The sequence below is a fragment of the Strix uralensis genome, chromosome 2 (genome assembly GCF_047716275.1).
Source record: "Strix uralensis isolate ZFMK-TIS-50842 chromosome 2, bStrUra1, whole genome shotgun sequence".
NCBI classification, from domain to species: domain Eukaryota; kingdom Metazoa; phylum Chordata; class Aves; order Strigiformes; family Strigidae; genus Strix; species Strix uralensis.
Window position 1 is genome coordinate 123,254,399 of NC_133973.1, and position 26,328 is coordinate 123,280,726.

Below are 26,328 nucleotides of genomic sequence, written 5' to 3' on the forward strand. Positions count from 1 at the left end.
TTATCAAGTCCTAAAGGCTGGAAGGTTACTTCCTTTCTCTAGAACCATAGAGACACTGTACACATAGAGACACTGTGTGGGAAGAGAAAAAAGTTGGAAAGCTATAGTGGAGCTGTAAGTACCAAAAGCTATTTCTGCAGAGAGGTATTGTGGGTGTGTAAGCTGCACAGGAGAACTCTACACCCAATTTTCAGATTTGTCTCATGCACTCACTTAGGGACACCTAACCTAACTATGTGAGTAGAGTCATTATCAAAAGCTTCCCCTTGACTCATCTGCCCCAGTCTGGGGTGTTTCTTGAGCCTGTCCATCTCCTTTCAGGACCAGGGAGGGGGTCTCTGCCCTAATGTGAATGCCTCAGTTAGGTGTCTGCTCTCAGGGTCAGAATTCAGTCCTCATTGATGAGACAACCCCTGCAGAGTCCCACCAGCCTTGCCATGGGCCCATTTCAGCTGCCCATACCTAGCAGTCCCCCATTTCCTGCTGTGGATGGCGACAAGGCATGTTGTGTTCTGGGGATGCTTCTGATACCGACACAGTGCTCTTCAGCAGGAAAAAATTTCAACAAATATCTCAAGTGTACAATATATTTATAATCTCTCCTTTCACAGCTCTGTTGTCCTGCCAGCTGTGTGGAAGGAGATATATTTCTCTGCGCATGCAAGATCTCACCTGCCCTGCAGTGCTGCAGGTTTGTCAGCCCCACGCAGAAGTCTCAGATACAGAAGTCCATCTTCAATGGCAGTAGACATCTCTATTCAGGTTTCCCAGGGCCTTCACTGTTACCTCTGCTTTGTCTTCATTTGTGGAAGTGCATGGAGGGTGTGATTGGGCATGGAGGAAAAGTGGACCCAGCTGGAGAGTAGACCTGATGTTGAGTCTCAGTAGTTTTTACCACCAACGGCAGACATGGAGAATAAAGGACCCTATCCTCTGACTGGAAAAAAACATCAAAGAGTTTGATCCAGAAAACCTCAGTGCTTTTTAAAACCTTACAGTAAATATAAAAGAAGGAGACTATGAAATACAAAGTAATCGGGCAATTCTCTGAGAACAGTAGAAACTGCTGAATAAAAGTGGCATGCAAACACCTTGGCTTGATTTTTATAATGAGTTTAGCTATGCTAAGAAAAGTGTTTTCACTTGCTTGTGGCACTTCCATGTTTTTCTGCAGACAAAAGGAAGTTTTATCCAGGTATCAAAGAAAAAATGCATGAATAAAGCAGTGCTTCATCAAAGAGAGAGTTACAGCACTGACATTTTAATCTTGAAGGACTCTACCAAAGGAAAAGATGATGGCATATAATAGCCTCCAAAAGTACATGCTCCTGTACAAATAAGTACAAAAAAACCTAGAAAACAAATTTTCTACTTGTGATTTACAGTCCTCTAACCTTCTGTGAATGTTTTCCCCTTTAGGTACTCCAACAACCCATTTGATATCAATACTAACTTTGAATGAGAAACATTAAAGAGATATACTTTAAGTTTTTGGAGAGTAAGCCTACATTTTAATAGCTAAAAGTCAATCAGCTTATTAAAAAGAACTACAGGTCTATTATCTCCTTATTAATCATATATTCATGTTGCAAAACCTGCACAGGCGTGGAACCAGATGAATGGCAGCACCAATCTTTTTCATTGTTTCGCATGTGTTCTGTTGTTAACTAGAAATTGTAAGAATCAATGAGTCAGGGATTGGAAAGATTTATAAAGCAAACAAGTAGTATATAAAGGTGAAGCAGGTGTGTGGCAGACCACAACAACGAATTTTCTAAAGACCAGTGAAAATGAGAATGGAGAACCTCCCATTTCTTCTGTTCTTATGTGCAGCACTTTCTTGTGCTTTTCCTGCAGATACAAAGCAGAAGAAAGAAGGTGGCATACAGCTTATCCAGGTGAGGAAGGTAGACCTCTGGGGAGGAGATCTTTAGCAGTTGTTGAGCTTCCATTGCAGTCTCTGGAACTATTATATAGTAGCTGAGGAGCTAGTTCTGCAGATTCCAGTAGGGTGAATAATGTGATTGAGTATTTCTCAAAATAGAGGGGGCTGCATTCTGTACTAGGATGAAAAAGGCTTCTTTACCCCTGACTCATTCTTGGTTTATATATTTGTAGAGAACTATTAAAACTGATGATGCATTCACTTATGTGTTAGTTCTACATATAATTAAACTACTGAGTCAGTCTACGTTTGATTCAGGTGGAAATGTGGTTATTTATGTGACTTCTGGTATTATGAGATATAACTATAAAATAAGGATATTATTTTGTCTGAATTATTACTGTCAAAAAATGTGAGAAAATGGGATAGTACTGATGAAATTTTATGTTCAGCCATATATTTCAAACAGCTTCTGCAGTGCCTGCTCTAAATGTCTCTGGGTAACCCTAGAGCACAGGGTAAGTGGAGGGTACATTACCAGAAAATAATTAATTCATTAGACAAATATTAATTTTGAATGTATTCTGAGTAAACTGCAAAACATTTATAGTGATAACATAATGCTAAAATCTATCATTAAGAGAAAGTATTCATACAAGCTTTAACAAACCCAATTACCCATGCTCCCATGGAACAGAAAGAAAAGTATCAAAAGTACATGTCTGAAGTGGCACTAGTATAATTTATTAACAAGTTTCAACAGCAAACACCATTGACTGTCCTAAAATGGTTTTTTTTTTTCAGAAGTACCTGGAAAATTATTATGGTTTTAAGAAAGATGGAGATTCTTTCATTTGAAAAAGTAATAGTCCAGTGACCCAAAAAATAAAAGAAATGCAGGAATTCTTTGGACTAGAGGTGACAGAGAACCTGGATTCTGGCACTTTGGATCTGGTACAGAAACATCGCTGTGGATTCCCTGACATAGCTGGGTTCTCCACCTTTGCAGGAAAGTCAAAATGGACAAAACAAGTTCTGACATACAGGTAATTATAGTGGAATTCTTAATGTAAAGACAGTGTGTTACACAGCATAAGTTGTACACAGCTGGTTTTCTATCTTATATTTTAAAGGATATTAAACTACACACCAGACTTGCATCCAGCAGATGTCAATGCAGCAATCAAGAAAGCGTTAAGTGTTTGGAGCAGTGTGACCCCACTGAAATTCATCAAGAAGGACAGAGGTGATGCAGACATAATGATCTCCTTTGCAGACAGAGGTAAAACTCTACGCAACCATTATGAGTTATTGCCAAGTTACTGCCTTATAGAGCTGTTGACCTGAAATGCTAATGATTTCTTCTCATAGATAGCATATGCAAAGTTCAGTGTCAGACTGAACAAGGAGACAGAAGAACACAGTTCCTGATCAAGGTGCTATGGCTATAATTCTTGACAATCTTTGAGGGAGGGTATAGAGGCAGAGGAAGAGAAGAAAGGAGAAAATACATGTAACGAGCTGCCTGTAGTTCACTGGATCTGTAACTAGTATATGATGCCCAATGTGTGCACAAACCACAAGAGGCATAGGGTTTGTGGGATATACCCAGGCTCAGAGTATTACAGAGTAGGTAGCTCTAGTTACACTCCTGGGATTAGACATGTGCTTTGTGTGAGCTAAGTTCTAGACAGACTCAAGGCTTATATTTTTGCATTGCCCTCAGGGTAGGCTTACCAGCAGCTTTCCCTCTTTCATTAACAATCATGCACATGTATTCTTTAAGTCTGCTTCTCTGTTCCCACCCAAACATATCCATTCATCTAAGCTATGCAGAGTGTGCTGGCACCACACGTAACCTCTGTGTTCTTAAATTGTTTTCTGGATACTACATTCAAGAGCTTATCATCTTCCCAGGATCTTGCTTCTGCCATCAACACTTAAATTACCAGCCAGGTTCAGTTAACCATCTGATGACTGTTGACACAGAGTTTATGAAAAAACCTTATGTCCAAAAAAGGAAATGTATTTTAACCTAAACCATGTCCTTCTCTTCCCTTGCAACAGCAGTATGGGTGCAACAGCCCACCCATTTCTTGAAAAAAACAAGATTTCACTCCTGATGCATCAGTTCAAATGTTCCTAAATCTTCCATGTGAAAAATAGAGCTTTTGGCAAATCTGTGTGGAAGGGGAACTTGAGAGCTTACAAAATCAGCAGAACAGAGAGCTCTGTGCAGGGCTGAGACCTGTAACCTCCATAACCCCCAGTCAGCTGTGTATGGGACTTGCTCCGCAGGTCACAATGACTTCATCCCCTTTGATGGCCCAGGAGGGTCCATCGCTCATGCCTACGCACCTGGCAAGGACTTTGGTGGAGATGCTCACTTCGATGAGGATGAAACCTGGACCAAAAGCACAGAGGGTAGGAAATTAAGTTCTTCAAGCCCTTCCTGAAGCAGGCTGTACATGAAATCATGGGTGCAGTGTCTGCCTCCTCTCTTCCTTAAGAAGTGTTTAAAAATGGGTCTGATTTGAAGGAGCATTGGGCAGCTAGTTTCCATAGCTATAAAAAGACTCTGAGCCCTCTGGTTTAAAAAGTTAAGGCCCCAGCTGAACTTCTGCCATGGACTGGATGGAGATTTATTTGGGAAGGAGCTGAGGGACCTGGCAGCCCCATTCTCCACACTCCTCCAACCTGCTTGTCTCTCCCTGCACAATTACATCACCTGCACTGGTCCAGGGTCCTTCTCCCACACTGACTTCTGCAGGATCTACAGACTATTTCCTTATACTTTACTGTAATGATGTCATTATTTTTCTTTCTGACCAGAATTTCATCTCCAACTGAATTTTCCATAACAGTATCAATTGCTTAAGCAAACAGTTTTGAAAGCTTCTGACCTACCTTATGTCCTTCATGTTTTCAGGACAAATGAAAAAACACAGCTCTCCTATTATGTGTTTTGTTTGTTGTTTTCAGGTACAAACCTGTTTTATGTTGCTGCCCATGAATTTGGCCATTCACTGGGACTTTTCCATTCCAAAGACCCCAACACTCTGATGTACCCAGTTTATAGGAAATTTGACCCTTCAGTATTCCCTCTTCAGCAAGATGATATCAATGGCATTCAGTACCTCTATGATAATTCACAATTATTAATCAACTAGTGTTTATAATTTCAAAGATTTTGGAATTCCTTTCAGTGACATTTTTGTCTACTGGATATACCCGAATCAGTTCTCACTTTAATTTCTTCCATAAACTGCTTCTTTCAGGACCATCTTCTAACACCCATAATGACCAAAAGGAATCTACTGAGATAAAAGACCCAACTGAATCAAAAGATCCCACACCGCCAAACACCTGTGGCCCCAATTCAACTTTTGATGCTGTCACCACTTTCCGTGGAGAAATAATGTTCTTTAAAGACAGGTAAGTCAGCTTTCTGAAAGTAAAATAGCTGGGTATCATTTTTAAATTATGCCCCACAGCATGGAAAAATACGTTTATGAAAAATATCAGCCATTTAAGGCAGGAAGGCGAGACAGGGAAGCACGATAAGAGGTGGGAGGCAAAAACAAAGAGGGTGGTGGAGAAATGAAGAGAGATAAGTGTAAGGAGGAAGATCACCTTTAAAACATGGAATGTTATGAATAGGATGGGGAAAGATGGATGCTCTGAAAACATGGGCTTTTTTCACTTCAGTCTGTAAGCAAGTCCTCAGTGTTTGGCATCTGGGAGACTTCAGCTTTGACAAAAGGCACCACCAGCCCTGGGACAGATGGCACCATCATTTCTGTCCCTGCTTTGAGAGAGCTGAGAGTTTACCAGTTCTGACACAATACCTGCTTAAAGACCCCCTGCAGTGGTGATTTAGTATAATAATAAAAGGAAAGGATAATTGATTCAGTGTTAGACTCAGACAAACTGTCCTTCTCCAGGGCATGACAGCCCAAAGTCTCGAGGAGAAGGGGTAAAAGAGCTGATTCCCCTCTTCTTCATGTGGTAGGGCTGTGCTTCCCCTGCTTCAGACCCTCCTAAAATCAATGTTAAAGTGAATTTTGAGCTCAGAGTTTGGAGTCCACAAAGCCAGTAAAGTGTTATTTTGCAGAAGATCCTCATGTGCACCGACTGTTTCTCTAAGCTGGTGTTGGCAACCTTAGGGTGGGGTTTTATTCCGAAAATCTTACCCCATACCAGCCATGTGAGCCAGGTCTCTCTAGGCTCCCTTTCTGTGTAAGGGAAAATAATAAATGTTTTGACAAAACAGTTCATCTGACCTATTTTAGATGTCTGCATCAAGATGAGAGAAAACCACCATGGAAATAACTTTCTTTCTGTTGACATTACAGGGCGCTTAGGGAACATGACTGGGTTTAGTCAGATAAATCCCGCCCTGGTTGCCATGATGTGGTTTCATGCATTAGTGTGTGTGAACGTCTGATTTTATTTAAAACCTGTTCTATACTTATGTAAGGCATTTTTGGCACAAGCATCCTGCAGTCAGAACAGCTGATTTTAATTTGATATCTTCGTTCTGGCCATGGCTGCCACCTGGTGTTGATGCTGCATATGAAATTCCTGAAAAAGACGAAACTGTCATTTTTAAAGGTAAAATGTTGTCTTTTTATTTTCCTATGTTGTCTTTCCAAGTAGTCATGAGAGTTTGTGTTTTAAGCTCTTTCTGTAGGATTCCACAAGCTTTAATTTAGTCCAATAAATTGGTATATTTTAATCACAGAGATAACAAAAATATTATCTACGATAAGGAACATGTATCTTGTTTTTTAATGTCAATATATAATATATAATGTCAATATAGGCAGTTTCCCTGCCAAAATAATTTTTCTTTATTTTTCTTTTTTTCTGGAAAACTATCTATTGAATTTTAAAGTTATAACACATGCTTCTTCCCAGCTGGTAGAAAACTAACATAATTATGAAGGAAGACTGAAATTTCAGTTTTCATAAAATGTGGTGCAAACAACTATTGTTGCATTTTTTTTTGGACACTAGAACTAGTATGTAGAATGTTTTCAAGTAACTATTATTTTCTCTCTGCATTTTTTTCCATTAAAAGATTGGCTTTCAGGAAAAGGATTGTGTCATTCCAAGAAGATTCTGATAACATGTTTTCATCAACATTTCTTCATAGGGAATGAATTCTGGGTTTTGAAAGGAGATGCCATGCTTCCTGGATACCCCAAAAAAGTCTACAGCCTGGGCTTTTCAAAGGATGTTACCAAAATTGATGCTGCTTTTTATAATGGAAATGGAGGGAAAATGTATTACTTCATAGCAGACAAATTTTAGAGGTAACATTTCCTGTGCTACTTTCCTAAATAGGAGCAAAGATAATCACATGATCAATATCCTGTCATGATTTAGGATGCATTAGTCACACATTTTTGGTAATGTCTTTCAGTGTCACAACTGGCTATGGAAAAATATTTGAAAGGGAGGTAAACCAGTGCTTTTAGTTTTCCTTTTAATTGATTTAATTATTTAACAGTTCTTTTATTTATTATTTATTTATTCATTTTCATTTAATTGTCTTTGTGAAAAAAGCCATCCTACAGCTCCACAAGTCAGCTCAGGAAATCAGTCAGAACCTCACTATTTATATCAAAAATGTCTCTGTGAGGTAAGGAGTATCCCACCCTTTTTCCAGTTACTAACAGACAGTTTCATAAAGTTACTGATAAATGCATATATTGCAAAGAAGTATCTGCTTTTCATGGTTATTTCCCCTTTTCATCCCAATCCCTACTGCTCAGGTTTGTGTTACAGGACATGTATTTCTAACGACTGAAGGAGCTGTTCCTGCAACAGAAGCAGTAGATAACTTGAACTTTTGCAGATGAACAGCACAATTTCTCTCTTTCCTGCCACCACAACTACCAAGTCATTGTACATACAGAGATCATCCTGGAGTAACTATTCAGCCATTTATCTGTAGTTTAAGCAGAAGATCAGACTTCCACATTTTAGTTCAAACTCTCATAGCTTGAAGGACTTTAGCTGAGCAGTCTGTCTGATCATTAAATCTCTTACTCAGAAAAAGTATCAGAATGAAAATGCTTTCAGAAGCCTTCTTATTCTAGCACTGATAGATAAACTGCACTTCACTCAAAATGGAACAGCCTGCTATAAGTAAGTAAAATTACTTAAAATAACTTATAACTTAAGAAAAAATCAGATTTTTCCTGATAAATATTTCTTACAGAGAGGGAACATGAAAGCCATCTTTTAGCAATCTTACAAATCTAACATGTTTGAGATAAGAATATCTAGCTCTCCTTTAGGTATGGTCTCTTAGCAGATTTATGATGGTGGTTCAAATATTAGGTATTCTTAGAGTATCTTGAGCTGATGTAAACTGAAGCAATTCTTCCAGTGCAGCTAATACAGTAGTAATTATTTATGGCACATCATGCCTGTCTCAGTGCTACCTAAATGATACTGAAAGTCTTCAGTGAACTCAGTTACCTGTTGGTAGGTAGAATGAGGTGAGCCAAATTAATCATGAGTTGATTACAGTTTTCATTGACATCACACTGTTTATCTTTTTCTCAGTTATGATAAAATAAGTCAGTCTATGGACAGGAAGCCTATACTGATAAGGGATACATTTCCAGGAATTAATGGGAAGATTGATGCTGTTTTTCAACATGAGAGTGAGTAACTATTCTTAATAAAATCTATATTAAATGCTCAGGGTCATAGGGCTGAGAGTGCTTGGACAGAGAGAGGCACTTCTAAATGCTTCTTATAGCCCTCAGGATGACCAACAAGACCCTGAAATCGTCACATAACGCTCCCATGCTTCACTTTACCCCCTTGAAAAATAGTGATAATACACCTATGGTCAGAGTTTCACAGATGGAAAGTCCAGCTCCAAGGGACAGAATGATATATCTGTATTCATGTTGACATGCACCTCACACCATGAAGAGCACCACTCAAGACAGTGATGTCTCAAAACATAAGGTCTATCTGCTGTGAGCAAGGCTATCTAAGCCTGGCCCTCTGACATAAGATGGCACTGCTTCGAGAATAATAGTTGGCACTACCTTCTCCTGCATGAGAGAATATTACTTAGACAGGGAGATGCTGGAACAGGCCCAACGTTACATCCACAACTGCCAAATGGCACAGCTTCCCAGTTGCCTCCTGGCTCCTCATCTCCTGATCATCAAAACCCATGCAAGTTAATGGCTTCCCAGCAAATCTACCAGCTTCCTCCAAAATGAGTCTTATACATGGTGCTGGGGATCCTTAACTGCAGCCATCACTCCCGGTGGGCAGTGTGGATGCAGCTGCCCCAGGCTGGACCTCTCCCTCCCCGCACAGTCTCTGACAGCACTCCAGCAAGCTTGTACCTTCTCGCACGTTGCTGTGCCCAGTGCCACACTCCAGGCTGTGCAACGCTTACTCACAGGAGGCTAGAAATACCCTTCTGCAGGGTTTCTACACAGCCATTGCATAACAGCAGATATTTTAAACTGCAGAAAGATACAAAGATAATTTTTTTGTGGGATCACCTCACAGGATTCATTAAGTATATTGTGCAGTGTGTGCATGGCTGGTTTGCTATGGAAAGTGTCCCCATGCTGCTATGCACCATTTTGCAGAGGTTACACCTGGGAACAGATGCTGTTGGCAGCGTAAGTGTATCCAAAGTTTTTTCAAGCTCTTTCCAGATGTTGTTAAATCATACTAATCTTTCCATCTGCAATACCATGATTCATCTGCTTTTTTTCCCGCTAGACTTCTTTTATTTCTTCCATGGAAGAAAGCAATTTGAGTTTGACCCCGATAAGAAGACAGTTACACGCATCCTAAAGACAAACTTCTGGTTTCCATGTTAAGGAAATGAAATCTGTAATGGTGTTGGAAAGAATGCAGTGTTACTGCACTAGAAACACTTTTTCTTTTATAAATATATGGAATGTATAGGCACTTCAAAGTTAGTAAACCTCAGCCCCTGCACAATCTCTGTTTCTGTAAATAACAGAACAGTATTTAACATACTGATGTGTATATATGTATGATATTAACAACAGGATTGGTAGCTTACCAAAGAACAATGCAGTTTTTACTTTTGATACAAAATTGTGTCTTGTTTTATTTTTCCCACTGTCTTCTTTTCACTCTTCATGCTGTACATCACCCTATGCAGAGCCCTACCAGTCAGACGTCCATAAGGAAGAGCATTTCTGTTCCTAGAGCTAGGATTACTTTCAATCTGTTTTAGATATGTCAAAGTTAAGCAAGCAGGCTAATCAAAGCTACTGTTTATAACTACTGAGAGACAGACAGGAGCTCCAGAGAGCAATCCCTCCTAGCCTGAGGTGGGTGCCTAGGGGTGGAAGTGCTCCTTGTCATTACTGAGCGAAGAGGCAGCCTGTTTGAGCAGTTTATGTTAGACACCTGATTATAGAAGTCTAACCTTAAGTGTGATGAATCCTACCCTAAGATATTTATTGATATATATGTGATTAAAAGCTCGTCTCCACAAACACATGAGCAGAGGGGCACATTGACATGTAGGGGAGCTCCAGTCATCCCTGACCTGCCTCTGCTCCTCTACAGCTGTCCCAGAGGAGCCCCCATGGACTGGGGGACACCCATCACCATGTGTCAATGGGAGACGGTCCCCATAACCTCACAGGCTGAGGGGTCACTGCCAGGGGGACAAGGATCAGTATCCAGGGGAAGACCATTTGGGGATTTTGTAAAACTTATTATGTCATGTTTGAAGGGGACTGTGAGAATGTGCAAAATTTATTATGAGTTGATTAAGGGAAAGATCAAAGGCAGAGTAATGGAAGGATCAAGGTAGATTGGGGAGGAACAGGTTTGGGAAAACAGAGCGTTAAGTGGATGGAGGGGTCTGGTTATGTGCAGACAGGCTGTAGGTCAGTGTGCTTCTTTGGCCGTGTCATGCACATTTGGTCCTGTCTTCTCAGTAAATCATATCTTATGTGTGGGTGAGCTCTTTCTACATGTGTTTGGGTGAACTCCAAGCTGGACTGACTGCTAAATAGGTTAAGAGACCTGAGTACCAGCAGCTGGAGCATGTCTACAAGCTGTGAGGACTCATACATTACTGAGAATACAGAAAGTGCAGGGGCAGCTACTGGGAGGACTGCATGTCTGAGTCCAGCTGCTGAGGACATCCACACTGTTTGTATTTCCATGTCGATGTTTCAGCAGTAGATGGAAGGCCTCATCAGCCAGACGGGACGAATGGGTTGGGGTCACCAGTCCTTTTCATATTTGGTACCACCATGAATCCAACTGGGGGTCTGTGAGCCTGTACCAATTCCAGTATGTCCCAAATGGTCCAGTCCTGTTTTGTAGATCAGTGTGGAGACATTGATCTCTTGCTGCCTCTTTCAGGACAGGTTTTACATCTGCACAGCTTGTGTGACAACTGCCAAGTTTAGAGGCAAAGGACTTCAAGTCAGTAAGGTTGACTCTGCAAGGCATCCCAGGGCCCGTCTGCCATCAGGGAAGTCATGCCCAGGGCACAACAGAGCAGGTTCCCATCCTAGGCAACAGCTCAGCTGCAAGGATGAAGAATGTAATTTGGTTTTCCTGTGTGTTCAGAAAACAGGTGCTTGGCATGGAAAGTGGCACTCCTTCCCTTCTCCTTTTACTGAAATCACTGATGATGCCATGTCTGAGGCTGTGCAAGTCACTAAGGTGTAACTCGGGCACTGCCCCAGTCTGCAACTTGTCACGTTGAATTACTCTTCTACAATAGAACAATTAGGACTGATTCAGCAGCTGACATCCTGAGCCCTATCGCAGTGGCCTTTGGACTGTGTGTGGTTTGAACTATACCATTGTGTTCCTAACACTGTTTAGAGCAGCACCCTGAATCGTAAACAGAGTGACTGATCATTCTCCTGGAGCAGAATCAACAGCATTTCTATAAAGGAAATGTTTAATATTGGGTGAGGTTAAGCCATGATTTTGTGCAAACTTTAAGACATATGACTTACTTGGAGGGTTGCCTTTGTTTTTTTCATCTCAGTATTAAAATGTACTTGGATCATTAAGAGAGAATTCCTAATGAATTCTCTAACTTCATGTGAATATCTGGCTACCAGTTGAATATTGCTGCAGAGTGACATGATTTATATCTTTGACACTTCAGTCTTCACATGAAAAGTGACATCCTCCAAGCAAAATAGCTTGTTTCAGGGTAACATTCTGGGTTTGCAGAAAGACTTTTATTTTGTTGCTTCAAAATAGATTGGAAAACACATTAAGAGATTAAGAGTTGCATTATGCATTAGAGCACAGAACAGACATAAAAGTACTTCCTCCAGGAATGATGACTGTATTTTGTAGTGCCACCTGCTACTGAGAAAGCAATTGCAGACATCATTGTGACAAATTATAATAGTAAATAATTCTTAGAATTGCAAAGTATACAGAACTATCAATCAAAGTTCCCTTTTCTACAGTAATTCTGTAGTGACAGACTTTGATTTAGGGAAACTCTGCTATGATTCACACAGTGAATTTATTTTTTTATTGTTTAGTCAGGGGTGTGGATGGAAGTTTCTCCTTTGGGAGAGAAGGATGAAAGCCATTAGAACATTTTAAAATATTATCAGATATAACTAGGGGAAAAGGGACATAGCCAGAAGAGTCAAATTCAAGCCCTAGGTAAGTGTAGTATAAAGTAAATGCAAATCACTGAGACAGAAAATTGTTCGAGGCTGGGAAACTCTTCTGGGGAAATATGTCTCCTCTTACTCTCTGCCTAAATGTCCCTTTCAGTCAACGCTAGAAAGAGGAAATGTGCCAGATAGACCTCTGGCAGTGCTTACATTCCTATGCAGACTTAATGAACAAGGAACAGTGAGTAGAGTACCTAGAAAAGGGACACTTTGAGGTCTTGCCTCAACATGAACAAGGGTGCAGATTTGCTGAGGAAAACATGTACAAATAAAGCATGATCACTGTTAATACAGGGACACACAATCCTGTACTGCCTGAGTGTACAATGGAAAAACCCCTGAAAATGCTGACCCTTTCTTAACAAGAGTGTTGAACCTCTCTTCCTTAGGCACCCAGTTTGGGTTTAGCACTGACTTAACAGATGGGTCCCAGGCCTGGCGGGGTGATTTGGGGTGACCTGAATGAGGTACTGATGCTTGCGGTCCAGGCAAGAGCTGCCTCTGAAGAACAATTGGGGGTAGGTAAAGGCAAAGTTTACCTCTCTCCATTGGTTACATGGAGATTTTAGGCAAACTTCAGGCAGGGCCAACGTGTTAGGAGTTGTCCAGATCTGGTACCCTGATAGAGGTGAAGCTGCTGCAGCTCCATGCCCCCAGGTCCAGCCAGCAGCGAGGCTAAGAGTGTGTTCCCAGTAGGTACATACACACACATGCACACAGGTACACAAAAAGACATTATGGATCTCCCAGCAGCTGGGCTCAGACACGCCGTCCATCCAGCAACTGCCCTGGTATGTGCTGGTGTCCTCTGCTACCTCATGCACACACACACAAACAGGTCTCTTTTCCAGCTCCAGATCCCACAGCTTCCCCAGTTGCTGACTTGGGTCCCCCATCCCTCAAGTAGCTGACCCACAGAACCCTGGTCTCTCCAGTATCCAGCCCTGGCTTATGGCCACTTTGACATCCAGCTCTCAACATCTTACCTTACTGGTTTATCCAGCTGGATTGTCATTTGTGCTCACACACATACATATTTGCCAAATTGACATTCACGCACCTGTCTCTCCAGTCACAGCATCACAGACACTGGGGCCTCCAGCCCCTGGTCCCACCCCAAGGGCTGACACTGAGACCACCCCACACACACCCTGCACACAGGACAGAGTCCCTGGCCCAGGAAAATAGCTAGAAATTGGGTTTAGTGAGAGGCCAGGACAAGACTGTGCTGGTCAGGTGCCAGTCAGGTGCAGGTGCAACGCAACACAAAGTGAGGGACTGTGTAGACACCAGTTGGCACTCAGTAAAAATTCTCATGTATTTCTAGGGCTCTTAGTTTCATCTTAGCATATTCATGTCTCCTTCTGTCGGGTTTTGAGTTTTTTGTCTGAAGGCAAGTGCTTGAAAAGGAGAGGGTGGCAATGTGTTAGCTAGCACGCCATGGGAAGAGAAGACGACTGAAACCTCTCTTTCCCTTGTTCGAGGGAGATGTGCCAAAGGACATGCAGTAGGAAGCCAATGCAGACAGTGAAATAGGATGTGACTTTGTAGCCCAACACTGTGGAAATTCCCAAGACGGAGGAAAGCCACTGCTTCTGCTTCCTCTTCCCAATGCTCTTTAAGTTTTTTGACTCGGTGACTCTTGAAATACATAAACATCTCCCACAGCTAGTGTTGGAGTCCAGGCCTTTCTAGTCCTGCCACTGGCTGCCTTGGAAAGTAATTTATTTAAAGTTTCCTGGAAAACAACCAGATGTCCCCTCTCACCCTCTGCCTGACTCAATATCCTCTTGGTCACATTAAAAGGCCATAGACCCTTTGCAGAAATGTGCAAGGTCTCTCTGAGCAAGCTGCAACACATGATTTCCTAAAGTTACCACCTCAGCCGCAGGACACATCTGATTAATCAACATCTCTCCTTTGCCTGTATGTGTTTAAACACACCTATGATGCCTTCAGAAAATAAAAGAAAAAATGATAGAAGAAATAAGGAGTTAATTACTCTTTAGGGGGAAAAAAAAAAAAAAACAAACAAACAAGAAAGAAACGGAGGTATTGAATCAGGAACTATATAAACCAACCTACAGAAACACATGAAGGAGAAATATTTACAGGGGAATAACACCAGTTTAGAAACACAGTTAGAGAAGTTAAGCAGCATGTCACAAATCCCACGATGATGTGAGTTGTAGCAGACTTTGAAGAAATTTCCAACACACACAATTCTTTTTGTTCATGGCTGAAAATCAAGATGGATTAATCAAGAGTGAGGTTTCCTTGGACTGTGAACCATGAGGCTGAATCTCTTTACATCTGCAAAAGCTGTACCTTTTGAAGAATTTTTGTCCTAATCATTTCGAATACCAGCACTGGACTGTTGCTTCTGGTTTTGATATGTCCTGTATTAGCTTTAGTCAATCACACTAGACAAGCAATGTAACTCACATTGGAAGGTATAAAGTAATTTGCTTTTCCCGGGATTGATGACTGCTCTGCTGAACCTAGATATAATTAGGGGGTGCTACAGTGAGTGTAGAATCATATAATAAGTACATTATTTTTCCCTGATGTTTGGGAAACTAAGTGAAGTACTTCCCAACACAATTAAAATCTTCATCCCCTATTGAGCTCCTTCAGACAATGGCACATATTTGTATTTTTCCCTCTCACACTGATACATACGGTTCCCCTTTAAGGTTTCTGAGGAGGCTTTTTACTGTCAACAAGGGCAACAACAGCAAAACCATCTGAAAGATGTCCAGCCTATACTTGACATCTTCCAGAGTTAGCAAACATGCAGCCACTTTAGGCCATCTACTCTGATGCTTAGCTGTCCTTGCAGTTAGAAATGTTTTTTTCAATTTAGGAGTCTACACTGCAGGTTCCCTCATGGGTCCTGGGTATTTAAACTCCTCTTATCATTGATAGAGACTTAGCCAATACAGTCAATGAAGTATAGATATTAATCTCATCTTAAAGTCCATGTCATATGGGCACTTGAATCACTCACTAGAATCCATTGTACAAAATAGGAGCTTAGACACCTAAATAACTTCTGGATATCTACATGACAAAACACTTAAAGCTGATTCCACCTCATTGCTCATTTGCTTGTACTTGAGACACCCACCTGGGACTGGCTGCCATGAGGAGCTATAGAGACCTTCCAGGGCAGCTGAAGGTCAGGTGGGATTCACTAGAGCATCTCAAATACCACTAATGCTCAGAGAGTCCCAAACCTCATGTCTTAACTTAAGCACTGTTGTTTAAGACCATTCTAGAGTCTTAGAGAACAGTAACTGCTTCCATTTTAGGAAAAACTTTTCATATATTTAACAGCAATTATCATGGCTCCCCTCACTCTTCCTGCCATGAAACAGTCAACACAGAGTCACAAAATGGTTACTTTAATCTTCCCTTTTCAGACTTACAAAAATTCTTGTTGGTCTTCATGGAGTCTTTCCAACCAGAGCTCATCTCTACTTGCATGCAAACATGCTATTGCAGCTCAGACCTTATCTGTGTTGGCAAGAGTATAAACGCTATTTTACTTACCATACATATGGAAACCCAGTTTATGCATTCCAGTAACATGACTGATTTTTGTTAATATCAGTCAAAAAATGTTAAATCATTTTAGCACTCAGTTTTGCTAGCATCATAAGATTGTTTTAGATGGAACTTTTAGTTAGCTGATGACAGACCTCCTGGAATTATGATGCCAATTATTCTTAGATAAGATCAGTCCTTTGTACTGTCTTTTATATTTTATTATTACATATTATAACATAATATGTTATATATTGTTAAATATTAAGACATATATATAGCATCTTATTCACTATAATACAATATATTACATTGCTGTTATGTGTTATTTCCTATTATTTCTCCAGTTTGTCAAGATCTTGTGCCATAAATACTCTAAATTCATGATTCGAAAAGAAATACAAAATGTAGCTCCACTTTTTACCTGAAAAGCATTTCCTTATTTATTAAACACACTACAAAATTGCCCAAAACAGAAGGCTCAGGCAAAATAAGGACAGTAACATTAGTTGAACACATTGCGTCACTAGCTGCTGATGAAACTGTTATGCATCATTTGTGCTAATCAGAGGATATTATACAGCATGAGTCAGGCTGTCACTGCTTTACAAATTAGCTATATAAACAGAGCTGAGAAGTGTGTTCAATAGCTCAAGAGTGAAACTGAGGCAGACAACCTTAGACGAGGATGAAGATTCTTTCGCTTGTCCTGTTGCTATATGTGGCTGTCTCCTCTGCTTTTCCTGTGGCTCCAGAGGCAGAAGATGAAGGAAAAACCCTACGGCTTGTAGAGGTAAATATTTTTCAGTGCATTTCTAAGTGAAACATAAGGTAGTCTGAGAAATAGCTATAACTGTAATTCTTTTCACAGAATATGGTTTCAAATTAAAGATATACCATTTTGCAGACATTTCAAGAGAAAACTTTTCCTATTGATCTAGAAAACATGTGAAAATTATGTGGAACTTATTTACCCAAAAGTCATATGAATATTGTCTAACTTCATTTTTGATGTTGTTAGTAAAATAATAATAAAACTACCAAAGCATGAGTTCTAGCAGCAAGGCTCCTGGCTGGGCAGAAATAGTTAACAACAATTTACATTTCAGCATGTGCTTTGAAACTTGTGATAGGTCTTGTCTCCGCAACATAAGGTATAAAACTTGCTTGAAGTAGGCATGTATTTCAATGTTCTGTTGTATAGATCTTTTATGAAATATTTTGAAAAATATTTGAAAAATATGAGAAGTACAACACTTACATAGACACAACACTATTTATTGGAGACAAAATTGTTGAAATTTAGTAGGAAGACCCAAGTGCTGACTCTCTAGTAGTCACCTGCTTTGTTGGGAGTCCTGGCTGTGTGGAGTTTCACTGCCAATCTCTATTTCCTTGAATAAGACCAGTTATAAGCTTCTTCATAAGTTTTGCTGTTATAGTAATTAGGCACCATGAATAATATGGAATTAATTATTAATAATAAATATTAGATTTTAAAGACATTTCTTCATATATTCCCTCAGTAAAATAAGAAATTCAGAAAACTATATGAAAACTGTAAATTATATCTGACTCTTCACACCAATTCCTGGAGAAAATAGGCTGTTCTTGCTCCTGGTAAACACAGGGCATGTTGATATGGGAATAGTTTAAGATTACTTAGAAAATTTAAATGTGTCTGAAGACAATACTGATACACCACAATGCTCTTCTTTTTTTAAATTCTGGTTCAGAGTTATCTACAGAATTACTATGATCTTCAAAGGGATCACCAGCCTCTTTTAAGAAACAAGGGCAAAATTCCCCTTGCTGCAAAGCTGAAGGAAATGCAAGAATTCTTTGGACTAGAAGTGACTGGGAAACCTGATCTTGACACTTTGAAGATGATGAAAAAACCCAGATGTGGTGTACCTGATATAGGCCAATACGTGTTCACAGAAGGGAATCCCAAATGGAAAAAAAAGAATCTGACATACAGGTAATCTTTCCTAAGCTGGTTCAAAAAAATATAAATCTAGCATTCCCAAATTTGGGGGGGTCTGAACTAAGTACATTATGCCATCCAGAGCGATTAATTGACTTTTGGAAGACAGGCACTCTAGAAGGCAGTATCTAAACTGAAGCCATTATTAATTTTCATTCATGAAAGTTATGTCCAAGATTTCTGACTTTTGCACAAATTACTATTTTTCAGCTAAAATGCTCTATTCTTAACGATATATAATGTGTTGGGTTTGCTTTGAAGGATTTTGAATTACACCCCAAAGATGAGACAATCTGATGTAAATGAAGCAATTCAAAAAGCTCTCAGTGTCTGGAGCAACGTGACACCACTGACTTTCCAAAAAGTTGAGGACAAAGAAGCAGATATAATGATCTCTTTTGCTTATAGAGGTAACATTGATATTTTTATGTATTAAACAGCCACCTGCAATCATAGGAATAATTTAGGATTCTGATTTTTTTTCCTCTTCATTTTAGACCACAAAGACAACTCTCCTTTTGATGGCCCCAATGGGCAGTTGGCTCATGCCTTCCAGCCTGGTGAAGGTATTGGTGGAGATGTGCATCTTGATGAGGAGGAAGCCTGGACAAAAGATGGAAGAGGTAAGGACTCTGTAACTGGATCCATTTCTATAGTTTTGTCTTGCACAGTCTTAGCTCATGTGATGCGCAGTTCATGAGCCTGATTACAGGCAAGAAGTGAGAAAAAGTGGCAGAACTTGGCCTTTTAAATGGCTTTGCTCTTTTTTTTTTTTTTTCATTTGTAGGAATCAATTTGTAGAAAAGAGATTTCTAGGTCATAGTGGTTTGTAATGACAACTAAGTCAGCACTTAAAAATACAGTTTTTGTTCAGATGAAACCTAAAACTTGGATACAGGAAGATCTGGTGGTTAACTTCTCAAGTCAAATCCTTTATCCTTCTTAACCTAGCACTTCAAAGTTTGGTGTTAACTGGGGTATTCAAGTAACACCAAAACTGTCACCTCAGCATTTGTTTTGTTTTGAAGTTTTTTTTCTGTTGGATCACTGAACCTCCACTCATCATGGGCATGATCTTTGGTCTGAGCAGTTTATGTGGTAACAGGAGAAACAGGATTTGAGGTTAAGACACGAGGACACTAAAGAAAGGACAATGAGACCACAGTTAAGGACAGACATTCCTTAAGCACCCATACAGCTCTTCTGTTACAATATTTTTGAGCTGTGATATTGATAGCATTGCTTCCAGCCTCTCTTATACCCATAGTGTGTTTTGGGAGGATGCATAAGTGTTTCCCATTTAGTCGATTGTGCTGAATACTGAAAAAGATTTTACCTTGTTTCATATGATTTTTATCCTACAGGCTACAATTTGTTCATTGTTATTGCCCATGAGCTTGGCCATTCACTGGGTCTATCTCATTCACATGATCCTGGAGCACTGATGTATCCTACTTACTCCTACACGGACCCCAGTGAATTCCTTCTTCCTCAGGATGACATTGATGGCATTCAAGCCATCTATGGTAAGAAAAAATATTTTTATTCAATTTTTCTACTTGAGAGGCTGATAAACAGTAATAAAACCACATTTAAGATATGCTTATTCCACCAAAATGAGAAGTTTAACTGTTGCTGAACAATGGATAATAAAAGAGAGAAAATTCCTGGTAGCTAACTTCAGCTGCAGTCCAGTTCTGCAAAAATCTCATTTTGGAAAATATGAACACAACTTGTTTTATCAACATTAAAAGCCTGTTTTTAGTGACAAACCCTTAGTTTAAAACTGTATGCCTTCTCATTCTCTGTAAAGAGGGTTCTTGGTGTCCTCAAAGACTTTCTGAACACTGTGTTTGTATTTCTCCATACTAAAAGATAAAATATTCTTCCTATAGGACAGTCTAATGCTGCTGTGCAGCCAACAGGACCCAAAACTCCACAAGCTTGTGACCCAAATTTGACATTTGATGCTATTACTACCCTACGTGGAGAAATAATATTCTTCAAGGGCAGGTAACAACAATAAGCATATATATAATCTCTTTAAAATATCCAGTAGTTTAAAAAAATCTGTAATGCATGAGGGAAAACCGACCTTTTGGAATGCAGTACAAAGAGAAGGACTAGAAAGCCACCATAAATTTACACAAGTGAGAGTTTTCAAATCATTAATCCCAAGAGCCCTAGCTGATAAGAGCAGTGAAGGAGATAAGGACTTGTAGATTGTTTTCCAACTATTCTGTTGTTGTGGCCACTGCTGCAACAGACTCGTCTCTGAACTCAATTCAGCTAATAGCAAAGCAAGAGTATTCATTCATATATCCCTTAGCAATGTCTCCATTTTCTGCTACTCCTTTCTGCTACTCCTCCATACAAGAGCAGGGGCAGAACTGAAACCACTGTTATAAATCTGTCTGTTAAGTGGTTACTGAAGACACCTCTTGGCCTGCTTGTCTTACAGAGAAATAGAAGGTCTTACATTCGTGTTGCCTGACATTTAGCGTGTGGCTGAGGTCCTAAAGTTAAGCACGCTGTTGCTCCAGATTTCCTTTACATTCAGTGAAGGGTACTCATCTCCCCCCTGTTATACTCCAGGCACTATAATAATTATTTTACACTTATGATAGGAATGGAACTATTTTATTACATAAATTTTGTTTAAACCAGATATATGCTGCGCAAACATCCTGTGAGGGCAGAGACGGATCTCAATTTTATCTCATTGTTCTGGCCAAAATTACCATCACGAATTCAAGCTGCTTATGAAAACGTTGAGAGGGATGAAGTTTTACTTTTTAAAGGTAATGGAACTTGAAATCCTCTACTTTTTCCAACCAGGTACTCCCTGCTTCTTTGAAAGCTATGAAATTACAGAAGTCAAAGTGTTTTTTAAGGAAAAACAGAGAATCTTACAAATCTGCAAATAATTAACCCAGGGATCATAGACTTAAACTGCATTAAGGGATCTCCAGAGATCATAACCCTGAAAACTTGCCCCTCTGTTATAGTTAATACTCTAAAAAACAAGAAAATTACTTCCCTTCTTTAGGCCTAGTTCTCTTCAGATAACAGCATTTCACTTTATGCAGAAGGATTTTTGCTGAATTCAATTGGTAAATACAGGCATTTGTACACTACTGTTACTGATATGCTTATTAGCATTTTGTGATATTTGGGGAAAAAAAACAACGAAAAAATGTTGGAGGAAAAGTGTACTGTGAGAGGAAAATTGTTCACTGAAAAAAGATCAGTCTTTTTCTTTAAAGGTCTCAAATACACTTTAAGTGTCTCAGATACTTCATTATGCACATATTACAGTACATATTACCATATATGAATATGTTCATTGAATCTAAAATCACCAAAACATTTAGATTAAACATATGCACTTCTTAATAGTTTAATTTAATGCACATTTTCTAGTTTCAAAATATTATACGGCTCTATAATCAAATAGCATATTACAGGAATTTAATAAACTCAATATCCCAATCCAATGTCAGCGGATTAACTCATCAACCTCCAGCCCTCCCCAAGCTGTTACCCAGACAAATACTTTATATTCATTTGAAAAAAATCTGGGAAAAGTACTATCCATACACCTTCTGATTATAATGTTATACTTATAGAAACAAAAGACATTTCCACTGTCTTCATGATGTAGTCCCAGTGTAAGAATCAGAGCCATTTTCTAAAATAATAAACTGGAAGGAATAATACTGGTATCTAAGTCACATTGTTTGCTACCCATCTAAAACCCAATTAAGTGTTGTTCATAAATAACAAAACCAAATGAAATGTGCTCATATTTTTCAGAGGATAAATACTGGGTTCTCAGGGGATATGACATTGCACCTGGCTATCCTAAACCAATCTATCATTTGGGATTCCCAAAGACTATTAAAAGAGTTAATGCAGCTTACAATGATGAAACCACAGGGAAAACATACTTCTTTACAGCTGACAGATACTGGAGGTAAGGCTTAATGTTCATTTACTAGAATGCATATTTTCACTTGTCCCTGAGGACTGATGTATTACTATAAAGTTCAAGTGCAATTATGTTTACACCAGGTATATTGCAGAAATTTAAACAGGATTCTCTGGAAGTTTAAAAATTTTAAGCATTTGCGAGGAAATGTCAACATTTCTATATGATTTTTTTGCCATTTATTAGATTCCTGTATCAGGAATGTAACTACTTGCAACTGAATGAAACATCTGCCCAATAAAAGAGTGATTTTCTATTAAATTATTCGGTTTTTCTCCACAACAGAGCTGCTTTTCTGTGCAATGTTGTGATAATGTCCACTTTCCATTCACATTTCAAACAAAATGAACTGCTAATAAAAAGTGTTGTAACTGGATTTCTCTGTGAACAAACTATAAATATTCTCTAATTGTACAGATGGTCATATTTATAATTCAAGTGTAGCTCATGACAAATTTCAGAGAGTAATTTTGTTTAAGAGGTACACAGTTGACACTAATACAAGTATGTTTCAGGAATGTGCTATCGTCTTCGACTCCCAGGTTTTACGTTTTGCTTTTATACTGAACTGGATATCCGTGCCTCAAAACAGTAACTCATTTTCTGTGCAAGTGATGGCCAAGGCTCTGAACAGTCCAGAAATGCATTAATAAATTCCTGGGCTGTATTCCCAAGGTCCTTGAGAGCCTTACTACAAACTTTACCAAAGGCAGGATTTTCAAATCTCAAGACACACAGATGCACCTTAATGCATAACAGGAAGCACCACAAAGCTACTTCAGCTAATCTTTAATAAGACTTCTTAGTAACAGTAGAGTTGCATATGTGTATGAATTTGCTTTGGACTTTCAAAATATTGTCTGCTTCCTCACAAACTGTAATGATGTTTCTTGTGTTAAGATATGATGAAAACAAAAAAACCATGGATCATGGTTATCCTAGGAAAATAGTCTCCGACTTTGGAAAAATTGGCAGAGTTGATGCTGTTTTCCAGAAAGATGGTAAGTAAAACATACTTTTAATCTGGGTTTACTTGAATATTTGGGCTTCTGTAGATAGAATCATTTATTTTCAAAAATCTGTTATTAACCCTAATGAGATGGAAATGTAAAATAGCAAGTATAGATGGACTGTTTATATTGGGGGTTTTTTTTCCAAAATACTGAAGTCACCAATGAAATATAATTGGATTAAATTTTATTTCTAGGCTATATCTACTTCTTCCATGGAACAACTCAGTTCCAGTTTGATCCTCGTGCCAAACGGATTGTTGGACAAATGAAGAGCATCAGCTGGTTTAACTGTTAATTACAATGTTTTTCCATATGCACACCGTATTTTTTATGTGCCAAATTTTTCAGTATTTCATGACTATCAGGTCAGAATGGATTTCTGCCCAAATTCTGTGGGAATATAGTCTTCATAATTATTTATGGTAATGCATTTATATAATTCATCACAATTTCACCTGTTACATTAAAGTTTTCTAATAAATTATGTTTGTCATATCATTGTGTCCTTGATGTCTCATTTGTACTAATACTCAAGAGCCAACTGTAGCTTCCAAACACTAAAAAATATACTCTGGCATGAAACATCAGACCCTTTTCCCAAAGCGAGAGAAAGGAACAGTCACCTGGCCCTGAACTCCATCATCCCACACAAGCCCTGGTGAAAATTCTATGGGTAATTAGGCCAGTTGGGGCTCATTAACATCAGTTTACAAATCACACTTCCACATTCTGTTTCTCTTTTCCCAGCTTTCACTCAGCCTTCCCTTCAGGGTGTATGTCTTTGCAAGTGTAGGCAGGGGTTTTTTTCATGTTTTGGGGTTTAGGAACTGGGTTTAAGCCTGGAAATGTAGATTAGGAAGGACCCCTGAAATCACTGAAACTAGTCCCTTGCTATCACAGGTAGCCACATCATATAACAGACAAATAAACCTCTTTACTCAAGGCTTTTTCAAGTGCTTACTACTCCAGTAGTTAGTAAATCCCTCCTAATTTCAGTGGGTTAAAGGATGAAGACGTTTGCTTAAAAATGAAAATTCTTGGCCAAAAATATTTCTGATACAAAAAGTTAATGGAAAAGACAGTTTGACTTCTAGCTTAACTGCAATTTTTTTAAATATCCTCAATTAAAATGGTGTTTGAAGGGTTATCCACATTCTCTTTAGTGTTTGTAGCTCAGCTGATACCATTAGAAGCCATATGACCATAATAAAATGTATTATCTTTTACAACATCTGTATTATTCGACATACTTCAGAGGAAGATTTCAGGTTACTGTATATAGAAGTAATTGCATTTTGAGAAAAGAATGTGTAACCTTATAAAAACATACCTGTTAAATTTTTTTCATTACTTAGCTGTCTGTATTACAAGCTTATTAAATTGTATCCTTCATATATAAAGAACAGACTTAGTGGTTCTTACATTTATTAAATTCAGGAGTAAAAATTAATCTAAATACTATTCAAAGATAAGAAATTGAATACTTGAAAATTAACTTGAATATTCTTTATAAAACCTAAAAAAAATTTATAAAATAATAAAACTAAAATTAAATTACAATAAATCAAAGGCTTTGATGAAGAGGTTAAATTATGTGAATCCTCTAATTTAGGTGCTGGGTCTTTAATTCAAAATCTTAGTAGCAATACTATTTAATCACATTTTCTTGTGTAAACCAGTGCTACTGAACTACCAATGACAATTAAATCAAATATTGTTTTAGAAGTATATAAATCTAAATTGATTATGATGGTCTACAAACATTACACAAGATTACAGGGAAAAATAATATTTCTCACTAGAAAAATTACATATTAAAAAATAAAAGTTGAGGGCACATGTTCCCATCAGATATGAAGTAGAAGCAGAATATCTCAAGGCAATGCCAGAATAGTCCCTCAGACTTAGAGCAGAACACTAATCCCTCTCTAGAAGAAAAAAGTAGTGGGCACTCATGGGGCAGAGAAAATGTTAAATGGGAAGTGAGGGGTAAGGAGGTGGTTATGTTTTGGAGGAAAGAAAGAGATAAAATGTAATTTACAAACCATGGAAGATGAAGAAGTTAAAGAAAGGATGAAGTTATAAAGGCATATTTTCAGTCCATGCCTTTTGGTATCCTGTGAAGTTCTGAGTTTTAGTTGACAGGCACATAGTTTTGTAATTTGTTTTGTGGATTTCCCTTGAGTAGGAAGACTGAGAACTCAAGTGGTTTCTTTGTGAGAAACATTCCCCATGCTTATATGACTGAATATTTCCTTTGCCTGCGTGAGCATGGTGATTGCTCCATTTCAGCCACACCATTAGGAGGAGGGTGTGTCTGATGCTGGCAGCTCTTGCCTGCCTGCAGGCACAAGCACTGCTTTCAGTAATTTGAAATCTGAATGTTGATTCAAGCTCAGTACACACAGTCACCTGCCATTTTCTTACTCCCTTTTAATAAGTTTATGGTCTGATTTGCTAATTATTGTACTAGGGTACAGTAGCCTACCACTCCCTAGTGTCTGGTTACTGTTTCTGTGTGTAGTCGTAGCCCATATCGTTATTAACTGAGACAGATTTGCCCAGGCAGGAATCTAATTCCCTAAACATGTGTTTAGTGCATTTGAGGTGCTGTAGGGTATCCAAGTCACCCATGAAGGTATGAAACAGGACTTCTGGGAGACCAGCACTTCCCAAAGACCCACAGAGCCTACACTCTCTCTAAGGACCTATGTTCAGGTGGTTGAATCCTGCCCTCACAGGTTACAGTCTTTGCTAAAGTTTTGCTAAGGGTCAAATACATTATTTGAACTATTCGCCATTGTCCCATGTTTTTCACTCAAGCTGAGTTGACTATGGTAGGATTGAGCCTGCAAAGTAGTGGCTCAGCCCAGCTGCCTGAACAGGTATCTAGTGACTTTAAGGTGCCTGAAGTTTTCCGATTGACCTCCAACTACCAGTCTAGAAGCCACCCTCTAGGTCCTGGGTCACCAGGCCTGTGTCACCAGGCCTCTGTCAATGTCTCAGGTTCACTAGACTGTCTCAAAAGCACAGCAAATCACTGTTTAGGGGGCTTAATTGCAGCCTAAGTGTTTTCATGTGATCTCAGGCTTAGGCCCTTATCATGGTCAATGACGTTGGTCAAAACATTTGGTGAGCTCCTGAGAGCTGCACAAATCATCCTAAGTCTTCCTCCTACATGCAGTCAGATGAAATGTTCT

General features: G+C 39.0%; 2 protein-coding genes across 2 annotated transcripts; both read left to right on the top strand.

Moving 5' to 3' along the window:
* The first annotated feature begins 1,790 nt into the window (after positions 1-1,790).
* On the top strand, positions 1,791-9,759 carry LOC141940263 (stromelysin-1-like). Its single transcript, XM_074861040.1, is given in 10 exon segments — positions 1,791-1,898; positions 2,690-2,931; positions 3,019-3,167; positions 4,184-4,309; positions 4,868-5,028; positions 5,163-5,320; positions 6,366-6,499; positions 7,044-7,203; positions 8,465-8,565; positions 9,659-9,759. Coding segments are annotated over 10 exon segments (1,440 nt in total).
* A 7,035-nt stretch (positions 9,760-16,794) lies between these two features.
* Positions 16,795-23,623, top strand: LOC141940264 (interstitial collagenase-like). The gene is made up of 10 exons (XM_074861041.1): positions 16,795-16,930; positions 17,874-18,118; positions 18,386-18,534; positions 18,622-18,747; positions 19,489-19,650; positions 20,020-20,137; positions 20,792-20,925; positions 21,941-22,100; positions 23,016-23,116; positions 23,323-23,623. Exons 1-10 carry the CDS (start codon positions 16,826-16,828, stop codon positions 23,421-23,423), a joined length of 1,401 nt encoding a protein of 466 aa, XP_074717142.1. The 5' UTR covers positions 16,795-16,825; the 3' UTR covers positions 23,424-23,623.
* The last annotated feature ends 2,705 nt before the right edge of the window (positions 23,624-26,328 follow it).

Bases quoted from the DNA above. Each gene is read 5' to 3' on its own strand.
- LOC141940264 (XM_074861041.1), top strand. From the start codon at position 16,826: ATGAAGATTCTTTCGCTTGTCCTGTTGCTATATGTGGCTGTCTCCTCT. The intron at 16,931-17,873 runs GTAAATATTTTT...ATTCTGGTTCAG, and splicing joins AAACCCTACGGCTTGTAGAG to AGTTATCTACAGAATTACTA. The intron at 19,651-20,019 runs GTAAGAAAAAAT...TTCTTCCTATAG, and splicing joins TGGCATTCAAGCCATCTATG to GACAGTCTAATGCTGCTGTG.